The sequence below is a fragment of the Nesoenas mayeri genome (genome assembly GCF_963082525.1).
Source record: "Nesoenas mayeri genome assembly, chromosome: 22".
NCBI classification, from domain to species: Eukaryota; Metazoa; Chordata; class Aves; order Columbiformes; family Columbidae; genus Nesoenas; species Nesoenas mayeri.
This window is the reverse complement of record NC_137572.1, coordinates 2802582-2829208: the sequence shown is the minus strand read 5'-3', so window position 1 is coordinate 2829208 and position 26627 is coordinate 2802582. Positions and strand designations below refer to the sequence as shown.

The 26627-nt window shown below is 45.5% G+C and overlaps 1 protein-coding gene across 1 annotated transcript in view; it reads right to left on the bottom strand.

Annotated features, from left to right (window-relative positions):
* Window positions 1-26418, bottom strand: part of UBASH3B (ubiquitin associated and SH3 domain containing B) — a gene marked incomplete at its 5' end in the record, with an annotated part of 56246 nt that extends 29828 nt beyond the window's left edge. Inside the window, one exon of the mRNA XM_080357909.1 lies at window positions 26258-26418. Within this exon, the coding sequence (XP_080214035.1) occupies window positions 26258-26418 (161 nt within the window). The remainder of the gene's footprint in view (window positions 1-26257) is intronic.
* Window positions 26419-26627: the final 209 nt, after the last annotated feature.

The window sequence follows — 26627 nt, the reverse complement described above, 5'->3', positions numbered from 1 at the left end:
CCACGTGGAACCACATTTCAGCCCATTGCCAGGCGTGTGTAGGAAGCCACATGGTGGCTGCTCGCCTTGAGGACCTTGTTATCCTGCCTGATCTTCTCGGGCAGGTATTGTTAGGCAGATACACACCAGCATCCCCGCTCTCCCCCGCGCTGCCGTACAAGCGCTGCTGTGGGGGCGTGTTGCTAAAATTACTCACGACACACATCTTTTACAACCGTTCCCCATCTTATCTATTGTGTGTGTGTGTCTGATACCGCGAAAGCTTATGGAGAAGTGCAGTTTTTTCCTTAAATGCAGAAGTAGAGGCCTCCCAGCTGCAGATCTGCAGGCTCCTGTGCTCCCAATGCTGGAGGTCGCCGTTCCACCTGCAATAATTTGGCCTTTCCTCAGTCCTTCCCTGTTCTCCAAACAGACCCGCTGCTGCTCCCACCTCTCAACAATTCCAATTAACACCATTGGGAAGCACTGATGAGGAGGTTCTGTGAAATATGAATTATCACGTGCACGCAGGGATCTTATCTCTCCTTTTCACCTGTGGCAACAGATGATTTCAAGCTGCAGCTGAAAACTGATCTTCCTCAGTGCATTCTGTGCCTCTTCTGCAGTTTTCTTTGCATCCTCTGCAGTTTAACATTTAATGCTTTATCTCTGCAAAGATGCGTGTTGATACAGGGTGAAAATAACCTGCGTGGAGTGAGGCTGAAGTGAACATCAGGGCAAATTCTGTTGGTGGGAGACAGACCCTGGTACTATTTTCTCCCGCTCAACACTCTTTCCCGCACGCAGGTTTTGAGATGTTTGGGGATGCTAAGCCCATTTCTTCATGGATTCCTGTGTGGACAGACTGAGCTGCATAGAAATGACACCATTTTGCATGACAGATACACAAGCAGCGTGCTAAACTGCGTCAAGACCACGAGGTTTTCAGAAGAGCTCAGCATTAGCCTAATTTTGCTCCCAGTGGTATTGAATGAGGCAGAATTAGGCTAGAGCTGAGCTTCTGAAAGCTGTACCCTGCCTCCTTCTTGCTGTAGTTCTCTAAAAATAAGGAATCCAATTAAATCAACAGCAGTACAAAGTATGAGGGAATGTATAATTAATTAAAAAATGCAAAGGCTGTCTTACAGCACTGATCAGCATTTAGCAATCCTGCCACCAGCTCTTAGTCTTTTCATTCTTCCTTTTTAATCAGTGATTATTGTTGTATCTCCTTACATTACGACCGCGTATTCCGGTAGTATTTCAGTGTGACTGTGTTCCCTTGGAGTTGTAAACCTGCTCATAGGAGGAAAATGAGAAGCTCCAGTAAAAGAGGAAGGGAAGAATCTGTTACCAGCTCGAACCCTGGTCCTGACACCTCACTGCAGCCCTCATATCAGCAAAGGATAAAATTTGCTCGCTGTGATAGTCAAGAATTTAATTTGCAACACAGCCCTGACGAGAAGCCTGAGAGATAAGAAATTGCATGTCCAGAGTCATCTCTCAGAGCTATCACTCTCTTTATTGCTATTGTTCTGTATCTCGCACTCCCAAATATATATATATATATATATATATATATTAATCTACCAAGAGACTGTGAGCAGCCACCGGCGAGCACAGGGCTCTATCACCTCCCAAACACGCGTTTCACAGTCGCGGTGCAGAGCGAAGGGAGCTGGAGATGATCCCTTCTCAGTTATCCTGGCAGGAATCCCCCGAAACTCTGCTGGATTCACAGCAAATCTGGACCGACTCCTGTTGGGAGCAGAATCCGGCTCATGTTTTGAGTGCCAGCTGTTAGTGGGAAACAGTAAGATAATGTGGAAGAAGAATCCACATCATCCCATTCTGGTGGTTCTTCATCAGTTTTACCTGGATTTCTCCATCTTCCCTTTGTCCAGTTCAGTTGCTGGTTGAATCTGTTTCTTCGTGGCAGTAAATATCGGCAGTTTGATGCGGCCGTGGCATAAGGACGGACTTTCGCCTCAGGAAAAGGTTGAGGGGGATTCGCTCCATTGAACCAACAGAGTTGGCACCGTTGTGGGTGGTTTCAGTGCGGTGAATGAATCTTGTGGCAGTGGCATCCTTCCTTTTAAATAGCATTATTCACACTGGAGATAACGCCGTCTCGACTCATCTTTGCAGTCAGCGCAGGCACTTGTAGGGCACGTTTACTTTTGGCGAGGGGAGGCATTTAAAATAGGTCGGATGACTCACGTTTCTCCCCATTGCCTGGAAAAAGAGCGAGATGACTGCTCCAGACATGGGCATCACCTTCTGACATGTAACATGTGAAAGTAACTCCTGCCCTTTGTTTTTCTGTGCCTGTTCTCCGTCTCTATCCTTTTTTTCCTGTATATTTAGATCATAAATTCCCCTCGATGCTGTAAACTCCCGTAATGTCAGGATCTTTCAGTGATACCATCACAAAAATAACTATTCATAGTGTGGTCCCTACGCTGCCAAAAGAGCTGAGGGGGAAGATCTTTTACCTCCAGCCATGAAAGCAGCTTTTCTATGTGACTCACCATTTCTTCACCCTCAACTAAATACCCCTCGTAAGAAGCCTGATAGAAATTATTAGTAAAAGATGACCCATCTCTAGGTTGTGGTGGAATTCAGTAGAATTGCTGTAGAACTCAAGGAGGACTAAAAGGGATCATATTCTTGCTGAGTCCTCTGAGATTTCAAAGCAATGGCCTTAGGACTTGGGTTTGTATGAATATCCGCTCTGGTTCTTCAAATAGATTCAGGATCCCAGGACATTGCTGCGAGATTTAAAAAAAAAACAGCCCTACCAGGGTGTTGTGGTTTGAGTGTTGGTTGGGTTGGTTGGTTGGTTGGGTTTTAATGCAGGGAAGAGGCATTTTCACTCCTTTGCTGACTGGGCACTGGTTTCCAGCTCCAGGCTGCTCCCAACTACGCATCTGAAGTTATTTTTGAAATGCATTATTACCCTCAAGTTGCATCTCTCCCTTTTTGATGCATAATTTAGATTTCAGCCTCTTAGAAACGAGATGCCTAAGGAACTGCTGATGCTGCTGGGAAAAAAACAACAATAATAAAACGGTACAAAGCATTCTTTGTGAAGGCTGTTCTGGATGTAAACACATTTATACTTCTCTGAATTCCCCCTATTTTTGTCTCTGGGGTGTTTACACGAATACAGAACCTCTGTTGTTTGGTAATTCACCAATATGGATCTCACAAATTCCTGCTGCATATCAGGACGTTCCAGTTCTCATGGTACCCAGATGGATGGATGGACGGACGGACTACGGGTGGAAGAGAAATCAGAAGTAGCTTTTTATTCTAATGGGGGCTTGAGTAGCTCAATCGAGTGCTGGATTTACTTCTCTTTTGCTGGTTGATGTTGACAAATCTATTTATTTCTGGGTGTGTTTTATCCCGTGCCCAAAATAGAGGTAGTGAGGTCTCTGGTTGCTGCTGTTATTCTTTAGGCTACCGCAGATTTCTCCCAAAATCTGCTGGAACCCACAAAAGAAAATCCTCAAAAGCCTTTGGGACATGTGTATACATTGGCCTGAGCCCTTCAGGATGGGGGAAAGGACATTTTATGTGTGTGCTCCAGTTATCAGGGATCTGCTTCTCTGCATTTGGGTTCAGCATCCCTAAGATGAATGAGGGTTTTCTAAGCTGCACGGTGAACTTTGATTATTTGGGCTAAACGTTGCGAATGGCAGTCACTAAATAGGAATCGAAACAACATTCCCTTGGTTTTCCAATGTGTTGTTAAAATCTGTGGCTCTGAGGATCTGTATTTTTGTCCAATAGGCTTCCTTTTGTTTTGCTCCATATGGATGTTGTTGCTTAACTTAGTAAAACCCAAGCCTGAATGTCTTTGGCTTTAATAGATCTAATTAAAGGTGTAGGCATTTTGGATGAGAACCAACAGTGCTCCCTACTGAACCCAGCCTAAAAGTATTAATACCAAGTCCAAAGTGAATTAAAATCACGGAAAATAAACCTTCTGTTGAAAAACAACTCGAAGGACTGAAGATATAAGATGACTCTGCATTGTATGTAATAGCGAAGTGTATTTGATTTAATCTGTGATAGCGAAGTGTAATTGAGTTAATCTGTGCTGCTGTTGAGGTGAAAGAGAATATGGCCTGAAAGTATCTATTGAAGTAAAATTGAGATACAGTGGGGGAATGGAAATAAAGTCTAAAATGGGATGTTTTTCTAAGCATTGGAGGCAACATCAGCAGGTTTTTAAGTATGTAATTTATAGGGGAAGTGACTCAAATGAAATTACGCACTTTAAAAAATCAGCAAGTGTTGAGGGTATAATAACCTTTGAAGAATTTTGAAAGCCCTTTCATATTGGTATTATTAGAGTTCCTCAATCCTGTCGTTGTACTTCCTTTTCTTTTTAATGGCACAGCTCCTAATATCAAGTGATTATTTCAGAATCAATGAGTTTCATTAGAAAAAGCCAAGTCAATCCATATCCTTCCTGGCTGGACAGAAAAGCCTAAGAAACTCGAGTGTATCTTAAAACCTTCAAGACTATGGCTTAAAACAAAATCTTCAAGTGTTAAAGTTTTGGTTGTTAAATGTCACTGTCTCCAAGGTAATTTCATGATCTTCTGTCCTTACTCATAAGGTCTAAGTTGTGCAGTTATCTATAGGAATAGGTACAAGATGGACAGAAAAAGAGGCCAGAAACTCCAGTTTCATCCCTCAAACTTTATGGCGGGATCCGCTACCATTTAAAAATCTACTTGCTGTATTATAGTCACCAGCGTTTTCCTCCTCTCTTCTCCCAAAGCAAGGTGGCTTGAATTAACGCAGACTTTACTTGTACAGAAAAGGTTAAGAAGTCCACACTTGGTGAATAAAACCTCCTCTATGAACATTCATCCTGGGTAGAAGCCAAATAAATGGCCGCCTCACACCTTGTCCAATCCCATGAGGATTAAGCACTTTATGTAGCTTGAAAACCTACTTTTTCCTGCCTGAAAACTATATGTTTGCAAACAAAACATGCATTTTTTTGGTCATAGTTGAAAGAAGCTGAAAACGTTCTGCTTTCCAATTTGGATTTATTTATAAGGAGTGGGTTTTGTGATGAAATGCTGATTTATCTACTGAGCATTTCAGCCCTTCCTTGCCCTTGTGATAGAAATGAGGATGAGATGGGGGTTCTGAGGGTCACCTGGAGGCAGGTTGGGTTTATTATCCTCTATCTACCTCAGGCAGGTAACAGCCCTGACCCAAAGGCTTCAAACACCCTTCACAAAGGGGCTGGAATTTGCTTCCAAAGGAGTCAAACAAAACCCTTTCAATGGATTCCATCACTTCCGTCATAAACAAAACACGATTGCCTTTCAAGCTTATCTGCGTGCCAAGTTCTGCGGTTACAATACAATGGCTGTATTGTTCTTGTAGGCTGCAGGCTAAGATGTATTTTGGTAAGTGCTGCTCTTTCTAACACAATTGTCTGATGACAGTTATTCTAGCAAACCATTAACTCCTTCAGCCCCACAGGACCACGGCCAAGCAGGCTGGATAAAACCCCAACATTCAATATATCCCACTGAGCATTGAGGAGAACAGAAAGTAACACAAGCCTGGGACTCTCAATGTTAGATAACATGTAAATTATGGTGAGTCATAGTGGAAAATCATAGATAAAGATTACAAAAAGGCTCATTTAACCACCATCTTATGATTTTTTTCCCAGATATACTCACACATACTTGAGAATAATGCGACTATTTGTCCATCCCCCCACCCTGCAGCTGTCTTGGAAGATATGAGATACAGAATAAAAATGTACATGCATATTCATATTCACCTCACATTCCCCACCGAGGCATGAATGAACCAGTTTGAATCACGGCTGCATTTGTGACAAATACACTAATTTCCACAGTTACACTCGCATGAAAACGCTTGCTGATTTTTGCCTGGGTTACTAATGGGATATTCCCGTCTTGCAGTTTGGAAAACAGGCACAAAATTAGCGGGTGGTCCTAGTTTCAAGGAATAGTTTCAAGGTGATGGTTTCCCAGCCTTCCCTCTTTGAATTAAACTATAAAACCTACAAGAGGTGCTGGGAAAAGAGGCCAGAATAGGCAGAATATCTGGCTCATCATGTCAGGAAACACTGAGAAGACAGTTGGGTTTTTTTTCTAGCGTGTGCATATGATCTTTTTGTAATTCAAGCTCAAGTCACAGTGAAACTCTGCAAACAAATCCGCAAGAGGAGCGAAATGTGTTAACATGACTTGGAGACCAATTCCAGCACTGAGTTTAAGGACAGGAGATATTTTTTCCTCCTCAATCAGTAAAGCCCGTGCTAATATCCTAAATTATACTAAAGAAATACGCCAGTGAGGAGACAGAAAACAGCTTGGGAAGCACGACAGAAAAAAGGGACATAGGTTCATAAGTAAGTGCCAGAAACTCTGGCTGCATTTCTAGAGAAAGGCTGAGAAAGTGCATTATACTGTAGAGAAGGCGTTTTCATGTTGCTCATCCTTCCCATCTCCCAGACAGCACAGAACTGATCCTGTGATCATCTCATTTGCTTTCTTCAACTCGGTACTCGGAGGCCCAAGGAACGAGGCCAGCGACCTTACAATTAGAAACGTTCTTCCCAATCTTCCACCGTCATTTGTCTCCGCTCATTTTCATGCATTAGCCTTTATGAACCTTAATTGCATTCTCTTCTGGCTGCTTAGGGAAGGGCTTTTCTTGCAGGGGTTGAAAGTGGGGTTTGAAACCGGGGTCCTCGGGGTTTTGGGGATCGTGGCCACTAACTGGCCCCAGCACTGGGCTGTTCGTCCCACATACCAACCGCTTCCCCAGGGCACGATGCTCCAGCAAAGACTCACATCCCCGTCACCCCGCCAAAGTACATTTTATTCCTTCTGTACATTCAGTGCAGCCTTTCTCTGAATTTCCTTAGTTTGTCAATAACTCTCTGCTGTAGATACTTCACTCTTTTGATTTTTCTTTTCCTGAGCATACCATGTCCCCATCTCTCTCTGCATTTTCCCTGTCTGGATTCACATGTTGTTTCCTCTCCATCACTTGAGTGGAGCTTTTTGTAGTCAAGGGCATTAATATATGTATGAACAGTGCTCGCTGGCTTGTGACCTTGGTGTCAGAAGGAGGCTTTTTGGTTCTACCAGCATATGCATTATTAATACAAATATCATAACAACTAGTTACAAGGAACCAGAATTTTCTTCCCTTGTACTATGGTATATGAGGACAGATCAAGCAGCTTAATTTGTATTTGCTGTGTCTGAGCTAGAGCTCCTTAAAAACGCCGGCATTTTCAATACATTTCCTTATTAACTAGATAAATTGTTTTTTAAATGGTGAGCATTTTTTAATCTCTAGTCAACAAAATCTGATTGTGTTCATGCCGAACAGAGACAGCAGATTGTGGAGAGAGGCGAATATGTTGGGGTTTGATATTTTGAGTTTGGGGGAGGCAACTCATCAACAAATACACATGAAGAGCCACTTACAGGAGCGATATATTCAGCTTTTGAGTATATATCAGTGATATATCTGTGCTTGGTGCATGACTCCAGGAGTTCCCTCTCAATCCAGATCTCAGTCAAGTGCAATTATACTTTTTGATACTGTAGGAACCTTTCTGATGAGTTTTTTATCTTTGCTTTTCATCTTCTGGCATTACTAGTTGCCTGATTCTCTCTGAAATTAAACCCTGTTCGTACTAAAGCCAGTGGCAAAACGCAAATATTCCATTTGTCTGTTTAAAAGGAAAAGGCCAAATTGTCTGTTAAGAGTTTTTCCTAATCGTTTTAACTTTTGTAAGAGGAAACAGAAAGGGAAGAAGCGTGGCAAAAGGGAGACATCAGCATTGAGGTTTGTGCAATTTACCCCATCTGAGTACATTAGATGGGGAGAGAAATTGGCCTTGAAATTTGGGTTCATTAAGGAACATTCACAGGACCGTGAAACCTCAATGCTGATGTCTCCCTTTTGCCACACTTCTCTCTCACAACGCCCCAAAAAGTTTGATCAAAGGCACCTCAATTGTCTGCACCAGCCAGAGGAGTTAAAAAGACAAAAAACACCACCAAAAAGTTGGGCGAAAGCCGGGAAAATGTAAAGGCTAAAGGCTGCTCTAACCACTAAGTATCAACTTCATCGCCCACCCACCTCCCACACACAACTAGAAATAACTTTAAATAATTTATTTAAGCACGTCTGTATTGCAGTTACAATATTTAACGACTTAAAGGGACGGTGTTTCATTCAGGAATAAATCTGAATTTTCCATAATTTGCAGTAAGCATTACTCGTTTGATGAGACTTTCAGAATGCTTTCCAGCCCTCGGTGGATTCAACTCCATGCTGCCATCTCAGGTAGTCATTAATATTATTAACAAAGAGCAAACCATGCCACGAATGGGTTTAGTAGCTAAACTTAGAACAGGGTAATTCAGTGAGAGAACAAGGAACAAGCTCATTCTGATCGCTGAATGTTAGAAGGAAAAAAATACCTCTTGTCTTCTGCTCTTATTTGCTGCCTCAAGTATTTCCTCTTCATAGATAATAACATATTCAGGGACTCAAGGGCAAAATGTTAAGCAGGTATATTAGTGGCAGAATGATGGGGACATCATTTATTATACAAAGGAAGGAAAAAGGAGGTATCTACAGTACAATTTCATGTTGGAATTATCTAAGCTCGTTACAGATGAAAACATCTGACTGATTCATGTTCCGAATTCTATTAATACTGGTGAGTAGTTCATGGCTCTGGAATTGTCATCACCTTGATAATGGTCACAGTTTGGTCCAGCTACTTCCAGGAAATGATGTTTTTAATGTGTCGAGCATATCAGTACACCCGTAGAAATAAATAGAACAGCCGCTGCCCTTGTCTGTAGGCTGGGATATACTGTGGGTGTCCCCATATGGATATAATTCCCCTCGGCCTTTTCGTCTGGACGCAGATTGCGACATTTGGGGGGTCTTGCCTTGGTGACCACATCTTATAGTTGTCAAGAAATACTCAGAGAACCATTTCCTGTGCTTTCGATGGGGTGAGATGAATGGTACTGGTAGTTTTGCATTCACCCGAGCCCTGGAAGACTCAGCAAAGAGCAACCAGCATGTGGTCCAACCGTTTTGTTCACAGAGGGAAAATAATGATCTTTAAAGCCCAGTTTCCCCCTGTATAAATACACGGTACAGAAAAGCTAATTATAGCCCCAAGGCTGACAATTATCAATGACAAACACAAACCCCCCAAACAAACCAACCAGTTTCTCATTTTGCTTTAATTTCCCTTTCTCGGTGGCAGATGGTGGCTTTGCAGGGGTGTTCAATCTGCTCATAGCTAACAGGGTGGTGTTTCTTCAAACGTTCCATCTATTTCCACAAGAACAAACCATCAATTCTCACTATAACACAACCTAATAGTCAAGAAGCTGACTGGGGGAAAAAGAAATAAACCACACCACCTACATCCCCTAAACCTCTATCAAAGAAACAGTAATAACCCAGAGTTGTTTACTATACTTTCTCCCTTTTTGTGTATTCTGTTTGAGCTGAGCCCCGTGTGCCGTTCTGCAGTGATTTCACAGCCAGGCTCCTCCAGCATCCCATAATATGCAGGCTGAGCGAGATGCTCCAAGTTCCTCCAGGCCCAGAGCTGCTGTTTGTTCAAAGGATAAAGCACAATCCTTGCCCTGAAGATACAGAGAAGGCAGAGAGTGGAGTAAACAGTATTTCATCCTTGGGACCTCATAGAGGGAGCGGGTCAGATCTGTTCCATGCGTCTCAGCCCTTGTTTTACTAAGCTCTTCTTGCCCAAATTTCCGCTAGCATTTCAGTTATTCCCCTTCCACGTCAACCAGCACAGCCCTTGGCTCTATCTGGGAGTGTTCGGCTGCCCAACAAGCCACCAAGCAGGTAAACCCATGATGGCTCAAGGAATGGAAAGCCAAGTTGCAAAGGGAGCCCGCAGCACTCGGGTGGCTTTTGGGGGGCAACTCCTCAGCCTGGAAAGCAGCTTTGGCACGGGACACCCCGCTCTGCATGCACGGGGTGGCCCCTGACACCCCCAACATGCACTACTGTGAAATGCTCTTGCATTAAAGACTATTTATTGTGTCGGCGGAATCACTCTTAACAGTAGGTAAAGGGGCTTTATATGGCAAATATTGAGATTTATCATCTCTCAGCACAAACTTCCAAGTGGATGGTGAAATCTATAGTTTTATAGTTTAGGCAATGGAGTAATTCTCTCCTTTCAGTATTTCTCTGAATTGTAATTCTTCAGCAATGCCCCCAGTCTAAGATGTGCGCAGGATGTGTGATGGTGGGGAGGGGAGGGTGCTGTGACCCACCTGCCCGACACTTGGTCATTAACATGACTCGCAGCTTTGTTCCGAAACCAAAAAGTGACCTGTTCGTGTGAAGCTTTTTCCACAGCGTCAGCAGCGACTCTGCTGTCAGCTACGGCCGCTGCACCTGCGCCCAGCAGGACCATGGGCAGCCACAGCAAAGCAGCTCTCAAATGCTGCTGAGCTTTGAAGCGACCCATGTTCAGTTTTGATTGTGCCTTCCCAGGACTGCAGGGAAACGTTTCAGTTTGAATCCCAGCATCTGGTATGCATTTGGTTGCAGAATAAAGGTTCATTCATGCTACACATGCAGATTTCAGTGTTCATTGTCCAAGTGCTTCTGCTCAAACTCTACTGGGTAGAGTCCTTATCCTAGTAGCCCTGCAACTGTCCCTCCACCTTCTGGCCTCTCTTGTTTTGCCAAGGATCATCTATTTCTTGCAAACCCTACTGAGGAAAAGCCCTCCTGCAGTTGATGTGACCTGTTCTGAGGGACGCCCCATAGAAACAAGGAGTTTTCCCACCCACACAGCAGACACAATGACACCTTCTCCTGCTACCCAAAGACAGCCCAGCTCTTTATTGGTCTCAGTCACTTTTAAAACGCAGAGGCTGCGACCTTCCCATTCAGGTGGAAGGAAACCCAGTGGCAGGGATCCCAGTGATGTCACTTGTTGGCTCTCGTTCCCATCGCAGACTGCGTTAACAAACTCTGAGGTCCTTCCCGTTTCTTGGTAAGTGCACATGGAGGGACTTTCTCCTGGATAAACCGCACAGACCAAGGGGGCAGACATTGCTTCCAGCTATTCCTGTATCATTCCCCCCCATGTTCAGTTAACCGTTACCATCCATCCAATAATAAGAATCAAAGGAATTAGGCACTGGGATTTGCTTATATCACACTTTTCCATGATTCTGTAAACTGGCTCATAATTCTGTTCATCCCAGAGGTGGCTCAGAGAAACACGACTGCTTTGCCTGATAATGGCTTGGTCCTGTTCTTGCTGACTGATTTCTGGGATGTTCAGCCTAGTCTGAATCCAGAATACTTTAATACCGAAGTGTTACACAGCCCTGGTTGCAGCCTGGAGAACAGGGGAACACCGAGCCAGGGTTCTCACACGGAAACTTCATGCTCATGCTTTATCTAAAAGGGAGAAGGGGGATTTCCCACTTCTACTGAATGCCTTTTTGCTTCCCATTAATAAGAGCCACTGATCTCTGCTTGTCTGGATTCTTGCAGTAACTTGCAACCTCGGTTCTCTCAATTTCCTTCAAGAATCAGTAAGATCAGACTCGTCTAAACTGCATTCGCTGTGGTTTGATTACAAGGCAGAACTGTGCTCCCATTGATCCTCATGTGGCTTCATCAGAGCTTAAAAGAGTCAAGATAAGTAAACAAACTCAAGTACTTTTAAGATAACGCATTAGTGAGTGGTGGAAATTACTGGCACGTAGTGCTGTGAAGGTTATAGTATAAATACATTAAGAAAAGGAAATATAAATTAGGATTGGCTTAGCAGTAGCTTTCAAGCATTTGGGGCCAAATGCAAAGTTTGGCTCAGGAAATTTCCAAGTGGCTGATTGGCATAGACGAAGAACAGAAGAACTGCTTAGTGGTGTATTAAGCTAAATGAACCTTTCATCTAACAGGCTGTGCAAGTCTTATATTTTTATGCGTGCACATTAGAGGAAGAGCAAGCCGTTATTCTTTATAGCCTGGACAAATGATTTCTGACATCTCTTGTCTAGCAGCAGGCCAGGGCTGCTCAGCGAGTGCGGTGCGATAACCCCACGGGCAGCAGGGTGGATTTATCGCTGTGCAAACGTGAGCAGAATTCAGCCCATCCATTTCCTGAAACCACCGGCTCACATCCTGTGCACGTTCAGCCACGCAATGGTGTGCGACTCTTAGATGAAACCGCAAAGAATGGGGCCTTGCAAGATCATATATACACAGCACTTTCCCTAAAGCGCAGTTCATCTCAATAAGGGTCTGAGGGTGATTTGCTGGGTGCTTTGTTCTTTTTAAGCCCTGTCCTATATATTGCTTGAGAATTGTTAATTCAGGCTGCAGTTTGCAAAGCACGGATGAAACCCCTGTGCTCTGCATTGGGGAGGCCACACCTGCAGTATTGTGTTCAGTTCTGGGCCCCTCCGGTCAGGAAAGAGATTGAAGTGCTGGAGGGTCCAGAGAAGAGCAACAAGGCTGGGGAAGGGACTGGAACACAAGCCCTATGGGGAGAGGCTGAGGGAGCTGGGCTTGTTCAGTCTGGAGAAGAGGAGGCTCAGAGGTGAGCTCAGCACTCTCCAGAACTACCTGAAGGGCAGTTGTAGCCAGGTGGGGATTGGGCTCTTCTCCAGGCATCAGCAATAGGACAAGGGGCCATGGGCTGCAACTCTGCCAGGGGAAATTGAGGCTGGAGATCAGAAAGCAATTCTGTGCAGAGAGTGGTCAGGCATTGGAATGGCTGCCCAGGGAGGTGCTGGACTCACCGGCCCTGGAGGTTTGTAAACTGAGACTGGACATGGCACTTAGTGCCACGATCTAGTCAATGGACTGGAGCTGGACCAAGGGCTGGACTGGATGATCTCTGAGGGCTTTTCCAACCCAGTCCAGTCTGTGATTCTGTAACATGTTGTGCAAACCTAAGATTTTATTAATCAGACATGGAGTTCCTACGAAAGCGGTCAGGAAGACACATCTCATCAGAATAAGTGTGTTGTAGGACAGGTTTGTGCTTTTAGTTCTAGCCCGTGCTCATTGCTTTCTTATGGTCTCAATCACCGAACACTGCAGACCTGCGGGCTGGTTGGGTTGTGTTGTTCAACCCTTGTAAGTGACGTTTGTCAAGTCGGTCTCCAGGTTCTCTTGAGAACCAAGAAGCTCTCTCGGCTTCTACTGCTGATTTTGACAGTTTGGTTTGTATTGTAGAGAACGGGAAAAAACAACAACAACAAACCAAACAGAAATAAAGCCACACACTGGCCACAAATTGCTTCCTAACTTCAGCTCTACTTACCCTGCATACTTCATTGTATATATTGTAGGAACATATGCTTGTGTGTGTATATAAATGTGTGCATATGCCTGTTATATATATAGTAAATGTATAAGTAGGTATATTGCTGTATATTTTTACAGCTACTAGCTCTAAGGAGTGTTGGGGATTTCCAGCATTATAGCTATGTTTGTTGTATTTTAATAGTGATGCCATCATCTTAAGATGTTTTAGGCGAACTAGATGGTTGCAGAGATGGAAGAAGCCCTTTCTTTCCTTCCCAGATAAACTGCCCCTGTGTTGTGTCACGACAAGTTCCCCGGGGTGGCAGGGGAGGGAGAACAAGCCTGAGTGTGCATGGAGGAAGGGGCCTCTTCTTATCTTCTAGATACTCTCTGCTCTGTTATGGTTTGTACAGATCACGGAAGCAGGGGTAGAAGTCAGAAGTGCTCCTGGGGCTGCACTGGCTTTGGCGAGAAACCAGAAGAGGATGACTTAGAAAAAGTTTTAAAGCTTGCGGAGTTCAGCAGGGGGATTACTGTTTGTGTCTTTTGCATGCGTCATGAATAGGAAGACACAAAAATCCGGTGTTTCAACATTTCACCTAAGGTGGGCTAGTGAAACCACCTGTCAGCAGAGCGGATTTCTGTCAAAGCCGGGAATAAGCACTGGTGGTGGATTGACAGCCCCAGATTTGTGACCTGTGCTTCCTGCCCATAGCAGGGCCAGTTGTGCGCTGCGCTCCGTCCCCCTGCTCCTGGCAGAGGGAAGGGATGGGAAGGAAGCCAGGGACTGTGCTCCTGGGACGCGTTCAATGCTCCTGTGCTGTGAGCTGTCACATCACCGCAATAGGAGATTCTGCAAAAGCGGAGACCCTGAGAAAGGGAAAAAACACAACATCCCCAGCACAAGCTGTTGGTCGAGCAGCTGGGAAGGTGTTAGCACATCCTCAGAGTCCAACCCGCTAGTTACTTCAAGTGCTTTCTGAAAACTTGAACCCGTATTGGTAAAGGGTTGAGTTTCCTATTGCCATTTGCTTTATGCAGCATTTTGAACACATTGCAAGGTGGGGAGACTCCTATTCTGTGCATGGGGAGGGGAAAGCAAATTATTTCTCTACCCCAGTCCATCCCATTCACTGAAATCAATGGGATGTAAACATGTTTAGGGCTCGTCTGAATGGGAACGTAAATGTCCTTCTCTGCATGTCTTAATAGGTCCCATTCAGCCATCAGCATAGAAGATTAATTGTCACCAATTACTGCAAACATTTACATGTTCTCTTCTCAGCCTGGTCTTCTGACGGGCTGAAGCCGTGCCAGTCTCGCTAATCACATTTCCTGGCTGAAGCTGGTTTATAGATGGCTTGGATATCACTGGCACACAAGTGAGGGAGGAAAATCAATGCTTACAACTCGATTCAAACGCCGCTGAATCCAAGGGAACGATTACTCTTCAAGCCGGCGTGCCCTGAATGAGGCTAGTCAAAAGAAAGCTTTGATAGCCATTGATTTTTGAGGAAGAAGGAGCTGCATCTTTTGCTGGGTTCGAAAAGGAGTTGTTTAAAAGTAAAGGCAAAATCTATGCTGGGTTGGGGAAGACGAGTGTGGTCGTGCGGGGGTTGCGATGATGAGAGGCAGGAAGGCTCCGGTCTCTAATGAAGAGAATTGAGAGGGGCTGTGCTGGGTGTACGGGAGCGTTCTGCTCTGAGAGACGAGACGCTGAGAGCCGATAATGAGAATGAAGAACTTCCTTTGATTATTGCTTCTCATTTCCTATAATGCAATCTACATCTCTAAAGCGAGCTCTTCTGTTAGACGTTAGATCCCCCCGCCTCTTCCGTGTGCTTAGATCTTAGGCAGTAGTACTGAAAAGAAAGGTTAACCTGAATAAGGTAGAATATAAGCCTCTTTTTCTTCTGCATTAATTCCATGTAACACCACAGGTATGAGCGGAGCCATTTCAGATATACAGCAAAATCTGGCAAGCAGGAAAGTGCAGAACGGTACATGGCAGCAGCCAAGACAGTACTGAGAATGAAAGGGGGGTGACTGCTGAACCCACCCTGGGTTGGGCTTGGATTTCTACAGTTTCTTTTAAAAGAGATAGCTGGAAACAGATGGAATTGTTGTGTGTCTAGATGCCTAAATACTTTTGAAAATCACATTTGAAAATAGCTATTGAACCCGTAATTATGTTAGACATGTCATACCAGGTTGTATATGCAAATTGGGCTGGTAGTTTGGCTTTGTACAAATCACACAGACAGTTTGTCAGAAGCAGGTGCTGGTTTTGAATGCTTGCACTGCAGTTACGCAAGGATGTGCAAAGACGGTGAGCGCGATGCATCTGGGGTTGGATGTGCGAGCGCTCACACATGGCTGGTTTTACATGTGCAAAACCGATAAATTGAAAGCTGGTTTTGAAAACAGCGTCTTAATCCTTCTGTACTTTCCATATCTGTGAAAAGGGGATGGAGATAACACTCATCACTCTGCTGATGGCAAAGAAAACTGGTGGAAATTTCTCTGCCTTCCTTCTATCGCGGTGGCTGGCGGAACATTCACAGTTATTACGAGGCAATGTCTGCTCTTCAAACCCTGTTGCTTGATCAGGGCCATGCGTCGTGGGTACAGCAATAATTAGAGCCAAATAATGGCACTGCACATTTCAGAACAAACAGGATGCACATATAGAGAGAAAACCTTCTTGATTGACATGCAAGAGGAAATGAAATTAGAGAGACACTAATCCAGAGAACCAAACCCGGCAGTTCTGATGTGTTCCGGCAGTTCGCTAATGGTAACAACAGCAAAGGACGATCAGCAAAGCTCCGCTCTGCGCCACAGTATTTAAACCCCACATTATTTCAAAGGCCACAAGCTAGCCGTGCATTTATGCGCCTGACTAATCTCAGTTAAAACCAATGGAACTATTGTTGTGTTTGAACTTGAGCAGAACGTTTGAACCCTTTCCCAGATTGGCACCTAAATTCATGCCGGTTTTCTCCCTGAACGTGGGGCCGCCTGTGCAAACCTGTGTGGTTCCTGTGTTCAAAGGCTGATGTTCCCTCTGCCCGGCGTGCTGCTGCAAAGCTCAGCTTTACCTTAAGCTGCAAACGCCACGGGGTATGGATGGGATGCTTCTAGGATTCACCAATTGGTTTTGCACCAAAAACCCCTTATTTTTCAGGAATTTTCATCCCAACCGAAAACTCGTTTCTGATTTGACGCATACCTTGATTCAAAGGGACAATTATCTAGTCACAGCATTCAACCCCATTTGCATAATCTCGCCTTAATTGTTCAACTGCTTCAAGTACTTTTGTGTTAGCAGTATAGTCCACAAATAAACCGACACTCCGAACCAATGTGTTGCAAGGGAGAGTAACATAAAGCAGCATGGAAAAAGGATTCCTTCCTTACCTTACACCCAACCTAACATTTCATGTCTATTACTCAAATGAAATTCTACATCAAAGGTCCTGTAAGACTTGGGGATATGCTACAGCAAAATTGAAATAATATTCGGTAGGTGGGAAGTTGAGCGAGATGCCTGGAACACTGTCTAATTGCCACGTAAGAGTACATTTGGGTGTTATTTATGGTTATTTATGTTATTTATTACCCAGATCTGAACCCAGTGCTGGAAGAAACTCTCTCTGTGTCCTCAGGCAAATACCTTATAACACTTTCATGCTTGCTGAGAGGTGTTTAATTTGCAGAGACACTGAGCATCATTGAGCCGAGATTTTCCAAAGTGGGGTAATCCATTTCTGACCTCTGCGAAGGGCTTGGTTTCCAGACACATTAAAACCATCAGGAAGGACTGAGATGATGCCTCTGCCATCCTTCTCCCCCAGAACAAGCTGGTGACAGCAAATATGTACAATTCTTAAGGGAAATCCTCTGCAAGCTCCTAGTCGTATAGTTGAAAAGAGGCAGTGGCAGCAAGAAGAGCGGGAGAATTTTATCTTATCTATCTTATTTGTCTTATCTATCCCTTAGAACCCCCAAGGGATTCAAGTCCTTTGATCCCAATGAGGATCAGCAGCTTTGGGGCAGGAACTGGTGAAGCTGGAAAGATACGTTGACCCTCAAACTATGGGGTTTCATAGGGAGTTAATTCCTCTCTTGGAGATGACATCTGATGGGCTTCTTTGGGAAGCTGGGTCTAATTATTGCTGTACCCGCTACCCCGGCCATTGCCCACATCCCTGATCTGCTTCTTGTAAAGCAAGAGGGTTTGAAGAGCAGACATTGCCCCGTAATAACTGCAAATGCCTCATAAAGGCTGAGTTTCCCATTTGCAAGTGGAAAATTTTACCATAGTCAGATGAAATACCACAGGAGAGTGGGTCAGTGGGTCTTAAAATACCCCCATACAGCTGGTTTCAGGTTGGTGTAAATGGTCCTGGTTTTGCAACTCACCCCACACAGGAAACCTCCTGTACACACTGCGGACCCAACAATCTACATGTGCTGTGAACAGGTAAGAAGCACCTGAGGTTGGTATTTTTCTCCCAGAGGCTATGGTCACGATTCTTATTTACACACAGGCTCTTTGTATTACCCGAATGGTGTAAAAAACCCTGTTTCTCTAAAGGAAGCTTTGGTAGCAATGCAAGGTTATTGCTGGGTAAGATCCTCAGCTGGGATGTATTAGTATCGCTCCAACAAAGTGGTGCTGGGCTGATTTACACCACCGGAGGCTTTACAACATCAATGTATTTATGGTATAGCTATGGGAAGGGGTCAAAGAGACTGTAAAGGCAATATAAATGCGTCTTGTAAGGTGCAGCTGTAAGTTACATTTATTCCAAGGCTCATTTCCGTTGCCCGTGGAGAAGTGTGAATACGAACCAGATACAATTCTTGTTCAGTTTGAAATTTCTTTGAATGGTGCTGGGAGAACTGGCTACAACTTACCCACGGGTGATCTATTGTGATTTGGCACTTGGTAGGACTTGGCAGCTACTCGCAAGCAGAATATTGATTGTGAAGAATAAATTCAATATAATAGCAGAACACGGGAGCAGGACATCATTGACACCATTTACAGCCCGCAGTTCTGGAGCACCCTTTGTTTGGAGTGGATGGCAAATGTTAATTAAGGTGCCCTCTCTGCCATCAAGCCCCTTGATATATTGCCTCATTTTAGATATTTCTGTCTGTAAAACGGGAATGATACTTATTTCAAAGTAGCTGTTCCTAACAGTGCAGCTGTGAATTTCACCCGTCCATCCAACTCGCGGTAACTATGGGTAACAACCAAGATTTTGGAGGGGCTGGATGATGTTTTCCTCTTCTGTTTGCACAGCCCCCAGCACAGCAGGATTGCGGTGCATAAAAATCAGGCTTCTACCCACTGGTGCCACACAAGCGAAAAACAACAGTAGCGTTTCATGTCAGCACCAAGTCAGGGCTTGAAATGTGCGGCATGGAACCAATTCAATCCTTTGCAAGAAAACGAGGAACAGCTTAGGAGACAATCGGTATACCGCTTTACCATTCCAGGTATTTCCAATGCTATTTAAGGCGTCCCCCTTCTTGCTGGGTGGAAACGTATGGAGCATCATGATCCCAGCCCCTCATGAGAAGCATGTGCCCAAGGGCTTTGCTGCACCGGGCCATTAATGAGGTTTCTGTCGTGTGAGAACTTGCTGCATTTCATTAGGTAGAGGAGAAAGAAAAGACTCGTTCTTACAAATCAGGAGATGAAAAATCTCGCTGGAACACACCGCCCTCCCCACTGGCAATTATTTCATAGGCGCTGACCACAAACGATTAATTCTGCACTATCATGAACTGCAGGGCCTCGTTAATACTACATGAAAGGGGAAAAAGTGGCACTTGCCTTGCGTTTGATAACAACAGGGGGGCGAGGATACAGTTCGAACCTCTTTCAATGCCGGGCTATGAAAGGCCAGGGTGTTTATCAGCGCCACACGTCCCAACGTGTACTCAGGGGTGCTGTTTGCTCAGCCACGTGCAGAACCTTTGGCATTTTCCTACTAATCTCCTGCTGACAGGGACTGGCCGGCAAGGTGTTTGTGCCGGCGGTGACAAGAGGGTTCAGTCCCAAGGGCTTGAATTTGGTGTCTGGGGAAAGCAAAGACATCCAACGCATCTCCTGGCACTCAGGTTCAAGTTTATAATGGCTTGCTTTCTATTTGAATGCTGTGCTGCTACTTGGTGGGTGATAGAAAGCTGGTGCTGACAATAGCTGTCAGGGTATTGTCATATCTGCACATCCTTAAAAAATAAGGGGGAGGCTTCCTAGGGAAGGTGTGTGAGATGGACGTCTCTTATCTGCATGTTGTGGGGATTTGGGAGCACCTCAAAAAGCACCTTTTGCCGCTGGGACTTGTCCAAGATTCAGGAGAAATATTGGGAGAGTGGAGTTGAAAGGGCAGCACCTGTGTCTCATGAACACAGACAAGAGTTTAGAAGATGTCTAAAGCAGTGTTTGTGTAGCTTGTCAGCAACCTTTAGCAATCCCATCCTATTATTTCTTGCTGTTGTTTTTTTTTCCCCTCCTTTACGCTGCTTTCTAGATTCAATCTTTGTGCGCGACCGGGCAGCGTAGGATACGGTGGGGACAGAATAATGCCGAGCAAACCCGAGCCCTATTCTCTTCAGGTCTGTTTATATAGGGGATGAGTAAGACACAGGCGCCCGGCGCACCCCATTGTAACACACAAAGCCTCGCGGATGGAATCCAAAACGCTGTCAGCTGCTAAACTACAGCTCTTTTGATGACTCTGCTTGTTGGGGATAATTAGACTGGTGCAGCAAAGACACACACATGGATGTCTCTATTCTTTTTGCAATTGCAGAGTGCATGCTGTGAATCCACTATGAGCGCCAGTTAAAACCTAGGGCAGTGTTTTCAAGTGTGAGCAAGACTCGGGAGTCTAAGACGCGCTCTCAAACACACAAGTCTCATCAGGAGACATGACATTTAAAAGCTTCTACTCATGATCTTTCTAAGAGCAGGATTGCCCCTGATTTCTCTTGGTGTGCTTATTCAGGAGGTCCCGAACAACCTTCAAACATGGGCTCCTGCATAGCAAAGTGGCAGAAGCAATATAGGGGGAAACTTCCAGAGCGCTTTACAAGAAAATACTGCAGAATTCTGCAGAAATGGGCCAGCATGCTGCCACTGTCACCAGGTCCCCAAGGGGGAAGGATAATCAGTATTTTATACAAACAAAGCTCCATTCCAATAGGCCATGCTGGATATCTGAAACCACTAGTTTATCTAGCGGGTCTTTGTCTTGGAAATCTCTTCAGTACATTTATACCGGCTCTTGACTGTGAAGCAAGAGAGAAAAACGGACAGCAAAGGAAAAGATAACACCGGTATCTCTATCACTCGAAACCGATATGTAGCTTGAAAGGGAATTGCACACTCAGTGCTAGTTATTAAGTCCGTGGGGTTTTGGCACAGAAGGCACAAAGTAATTTTTCGGTCTCTGTCAGTGACATGCGGGGTCTGGTTGCGCTTTCTGCAGCTCCTTCCCAGTGCAGAGGGTAGGAGCACGTTCAGGACCTTTGCTCCATGACAGATCACGGGAGAGCCAGGAGCACAAGGCGGCAGCGAGTGCTGCAGGGACGCGCTGACCTTGCTCCCCGGTGAGCAACCTGTGTACAGGGATGCTCTGTCCTTACATAGTTTTCTCAAGGTTTGTGGCCACAGTGTTTTCTTTGTCCATAGCAGACCTTGAATATATGATTGTTCCACTTCTCCCAACTGTCAGATATGATTCATACAGTATCCTGAATCACTGAGGTCCTATGGAGCGCTACTGCTGCCGTTATCATTTCAGAGTGTGATCTTATCACAGGAACAACATCTTCAGCCTCTGATAAGAGAAGGTCTCTCTCCATTTGAAAATTTTATACAATGTCATGGAAATAGATGTTCTTCTTAGACCAGATATCTAAGGCTTGCCATTAAGCTAATAGATTGAAACTCTGCAGATATAGGTGCAAGTGCCAGCCTAACTACAGATTTGACGTATCTAAGCTTCTCTGTGCCTCAGTTTCCAGACTATACAGTGGAACTAAAAACCCCTCTATGTTTTATCACTTCAGATCTGTCCGATAGAGATCTCCCCACACCAAAAGCAATTAAGCCGCTGGCACATAACAACGTGAGCACTGCAGTAATCATCTCTCAGTCCCACAGCAGAAATCTGCAATTAAAAACCAAAATCCATATGCAGAGCAGCCAGGGGACTCGGTCCCAAATGTGTATTTGCTCAAGCCCTTTTCCAGCCCACCTTCTGGCAGCTGCCGGCTCCATTGCAGCATCCGTGTTGCGCCGCGCAGACCTATTGGATCCTTTCCAGCCCAGATGTGCAAAACTGTTGAGAGGCCTCAGCGCTGAGCCCAGGGGTTGCAATACGTGAACCAGCCCGGTTCATTGCTCCAACTCTTCCTCAAGTTACAAGGCAGAGGCTCCTCCGTTAACCCCGGCGTGAGCGAGGAGCTGCTGCCTCGCAAGAGCCGAAACAGGCACAGAGGGAAGGTCACGCTAGGGAAAGCAAGTTCTTCCTCTTGCACTATTTGTAAACGGGTCACAAATCCTTCCTACGAAGCTTCTGCTTACAAACACCCATCGGTGTGATGGCTGACACGCAGTACAGGAAATAGAAGTGTTATATTTTGGTTAGATGGGTTCTCTACTGCATGGTCCAGTGGTTCTATCCAAGCCCAAATCCCACTGGCTTGAATAACGGGCACGGATCACTAGGGGCAGTTTTTCCCTAAGCCCTTGTGGCTACAGCACCTGGATTTTCCATCCAGGAGCTGAAGATTTCCTGCCGTGCTGTTAAGAAACTTTGATATCCACTTTCAGTGTAGCCTTCTGAACTGCTGCTTCTCGAAACAGTTTTAGCCATCAGCTTCTTCACTTGGGATGGGGTTTTCCTCCACATCCCCCAGGCCAACACAAGTCACTGTGAATTACAAAAACCCCTCTAAAGCTTGGGCTTAAGTGGGACTTAGGGGATGCCTGTGCTTTGGGCTGGTCCCTTGGAGTACGATGCGTTTCAGCCAAGGGTATTTGCAGAAAACTAATACCCTGAAAGAAAAGCCACGAAGCAACAGAAACCACTTCAAAACCGAAAGATTATCTGCAGCGCTTTTTTCTCCATGCCGTATTTTCCCAAATCCAGCTCAAACCCTTGAGGAATAAGAGACTTTGCAGCCTTTCTGGGCTGAAATACTGTGATGTTGCTAAATCTGTTACTAGGCAAAACATGTTTTAGTAGCCTAGAAAACATTTTCAAAACACAAGGGAAGATTTTACTGTTTGTAAACTGGATCTGAGCTGCTTTTCTTTGAGAATAATGAAACTCTTAATACTTCTAAATTCTCCTAGTTACTGAGAAAGCAAATCTAAATCGGACCGGCTCGGTTCTATTCAGGACCAGGAAGAACACGGTGCAGCTTTGTGAATTAGCTCCTCTTCATGGGCATGAACGCAGAGTTAAACCCAGGTGGTGGGAGGAAACGTTTAAACTGTACAATATTCCTGTCCATGAAGGGGAAGCATTTGCAGTTATGTCTGGATCACTCGGTAGCACAGCATTACACGTTGAATCAACATTACAGACCAATCTGTAGATGATATTCTCCCCTTTTCAGGCTGAGATGATGGCAAGTTGAGTTTTGGAAAGCTCTGCCACCCATGTCAAGGACAGTGCTCATCCCTCACACTTAGAGCACAGGGCACGGCATCCAGAGAACCACGGTGCTTGTAATATAAGAGCTCTGTTCATGGGCAGTGATCTCTCCAGTCTGAGTAATGACAGAGCCCAGAGAATTACCCTCATTTTTCTAGGTCTGGATCTCTTCTGAAACTACCTCAAAATTCCAAGTTGCATGCAGAAACTCAAGCCATGTTTAATATTGTGTATATTTATATATTGGTGCACATATCCACACCCAGAATTTAAAAAAAAAAAACCCAACAAACAGGAATTTTTCTCATACCAGAATTTTAACTTTCTGGTTTTGAGGATGTTTTGGAGGAGTTTAAATTCTGATGAGAAACTTAAAACTGAATCAATGGACTCTCAGATTGTAGAGCCACACTGATTTATTTATCCCTCTATTAGTTCCAATAAGTTTAGTTAAAGACCTCTTCCATCCTGAAGAAAACCGTAGTCTAGCACTAAATTTTCCATTGTTTAGTGTGAGATACATGTTACATGTAGGTTTTTAATACATTGCTTGTACACACATAATAGTTTAAAGTGATGCCCTGTGGAAGCCTGTTCTTGTGCTTAGGGCCTTGTGACCCTGGGGATGTGGTTAGAATTCTGTGTGGCCCCAGGTAAAATGTTTGTCTCAGTGCTCAGATTGCTAAATGGCAATTGCAACATCACCTTTGCCTTCCTTCCTTGTCTAAATCCGAAACCACTTTGGACAGGGCCAGCCTACTCCTGCATGACTAGACAGTACGGGATATAATGGGCTAATTGCAGAATAAAACAAATTACTAGTGCTGAAAAAAATATAATGGAACAGCTCTTTGGAGTAATAGTCCAAAGCGATGACATACTGCAGTGCTTTGAGCAATTTCCACCCAGCCAGGATCATCCTGGCCGTCTGAGCTCTTAATGCTGTTATGAACTGTAAGCATGGAGAAGAATGATTGAATAATTTGAAGAGAATAAAGCTGAGTTGTCCATTGGTAGGAGTGTGAGGTACGGAGGTGACTGGAGCTGGGTTAGAAGCTGCAATGCAATGTGAGTACTCCCCAGGATCTCAGTACTGCCTCAAAACACCATTCTTGTGATCTCCAGGTAGCTCTTGCGTGTGTAACCCCGGCTTCAACAGTCCTCCCCGTCCCAATGAGTCCCCCAGCTCTAACACGAAGCCAGGAGGCCACCGATGCCCACAGCCATGGCATTGGGTGACAGGCCTGCCAGACTCATTTGACAACCTGGAGCTTTGCTTCTCATGAGCCATCCAAACAGATGGTCACCACTTCAGAGCATCAGCCTGGCTTGTATTTGTACGCAGGACCTACAGATTGGAAATTCGCTGAATTCTCTGCCTCCTGTTGTAACTGCGGCTTTGGGGTAGAAAACAGGGGTTTGGGAGACGACTCAAAGGGCTTTAAGGCTACTTCTCAATACTGTCTTTGGGAAACAGGATGTTTTTATCTCCTTGGTAACTCTGCGATCTCTTTCATTCACACTCGCATAGTAACATGAGTTAAAAAGCAGCTTCTGGGAAGCAGTGACCTTTAGGGAATGTCCTTTTGCCATGTGCTCCTATCTCTCCCGCTTCCAAACCTGTGTGCTGTTCCACTCTGTGCCCTTGGCAGCAGTACTTAGTTGCTTGGTTTTATTTCTCTTTTTGCTTCTTATCTGCATTTTAATGCTGAGTTATTCATAGTATTTCCAGCAGGCTGGAATAGGGGTGCTAATTGCTACCTCACATTGGCAAAGCGGTCCCCTCCCCGTAGAGTTGTCCAACAGGGTTATATCACAGTATCTTGAATTTAGCATCAAGACAGTTTTACCTGTCTGGCTGTTTATATTTGCAATAAGTATTCTTTGCAGTTGGGGATAATTTCACCCCTTTCTCTGGCTTGCTCTCTGTGTTTAACCTTCTTTATCTTGTATGGTGAAGCTTTAGGTCCATTTTTGTCAAATATTAGTGTTTACTGGGCAAGAATATGAACTGTAGACATAGTTCCTCAACTAACGGTTAGGTAAGATTGGGAATAACTGTCAGCCTTGATGGCACTGTTGTACAGGTAATAACTAGTTTCTTTCATAGTATCAAGCTGTTTTTTCTCTAGCTACACTGAAAGATGCACGTCTGCTCTTCCAAACGAGCAGAGCATGAAGTCACTGCTCTCCTACTATCTCCATTCACAGGCGTTGTACGTATAGAAATGCTGTATGTTGATTTCAATAGATAACTATAGATCACTGACAGATATAAGGAGCATAATAGGACAATGGGCACACTAGATTTTCTGTGTGTACTAGTGGATCCATGGCAATCTCATGAATCCACAGAAGACATATGTCCTTAACATTGCATGTATCTCTATATTTATAAAAACAAACTGCATGAAGACAGGCTATAAAACCACCGAGTTCTGATTGGTATCAGCAACAAAAGGAAAACTTAAGCAGCTCAAGGAATCATCCAAATCCCCGCTGGTTTCATTTGCATCCTAAAGCACACAGTCCCACTTCAGGAGTTGCTATGTTTAAAACTGGGAGAATCATTATTAAGTTATCATTAGGTTGCTGCCTAATTAATTTAAAGCATAAGCACATGCAAGGAGATTACACCAGGGCATTGCTAACTCGGGCACGAATAACCTACCACTTTGGACTATGGAAATTTTAGTCTATCGCTCCGTTCCTTGACTCGTACGCGGATTAAAGAAAATCTCCCGGGCGACCAGAAGCAATTGCACCAAGGGCTTCCTATTTTCAAGGCATAGGAACCACGGGCTCTGATCTCAACTGGGGGTGCAAAAAAACCGCCTCCCCGCCGCTCCCCGAACTTTGCAGCGGTGCGGGGGCCGCTTCAGCACCGCGGCTCCCGCGGGCGGCGGGGACGGGACGCGGCGCTCCCCGGGACGGCACCTGCCGCCCCCCCGCCACCTCTCTCGCCCCCCCGGAGCCGGGGCAGCGACCATGCGCATCCTCGGCCCGTCCAGCATCCCCGCAGCGCTCCGGGAGCGCATCCCCCGCTGGCCAGGCCGCTCCGGGAGCGCATCCGCGGGGCGCTCCGGGTGCGCATCCCCCCGCCGCCCGGCATCTCCCGCCGGCCGGAGCTCGCCCCCGCTTCCCGAAAGGCGCCCGTCGCTTCTCGTCGCCGTAAAACGAAAGGGGGAAGAAGGGGCCGTGCGCCGACTTACGCCCGGGCTTTTGGGAAGCCCATTGACAGCAGGATCTCCAGCGACGAGCCATGTTTGATGGTCCCCGCGCGGTGCTGCCGGTTCCGCCGGGGGATGACTTTGCTGTACAGCTCGTCTTTGGCAGCCATGGCGTGCGGTGCGGGCTGCCCGCGCTGGGCCATCACGCAGCCATCGCCGGCCGCGCTGGGCCATGCACACCCGCAGAGCCCCGCCGGGGGCCGGGGCCGGGCCCTCCTCCGCCCCCAGCCCAGCCCACCCCGCCGCTCAGCGCCCACCCGCCGCCCCGGCCACGCGTGTGCGCCCCGCGGAGCCCGCGCAGCCAGCGGCGGCTTCGCAAAGGAGAAGCCGCGGCCCCAGCGCAGCCCGGCCC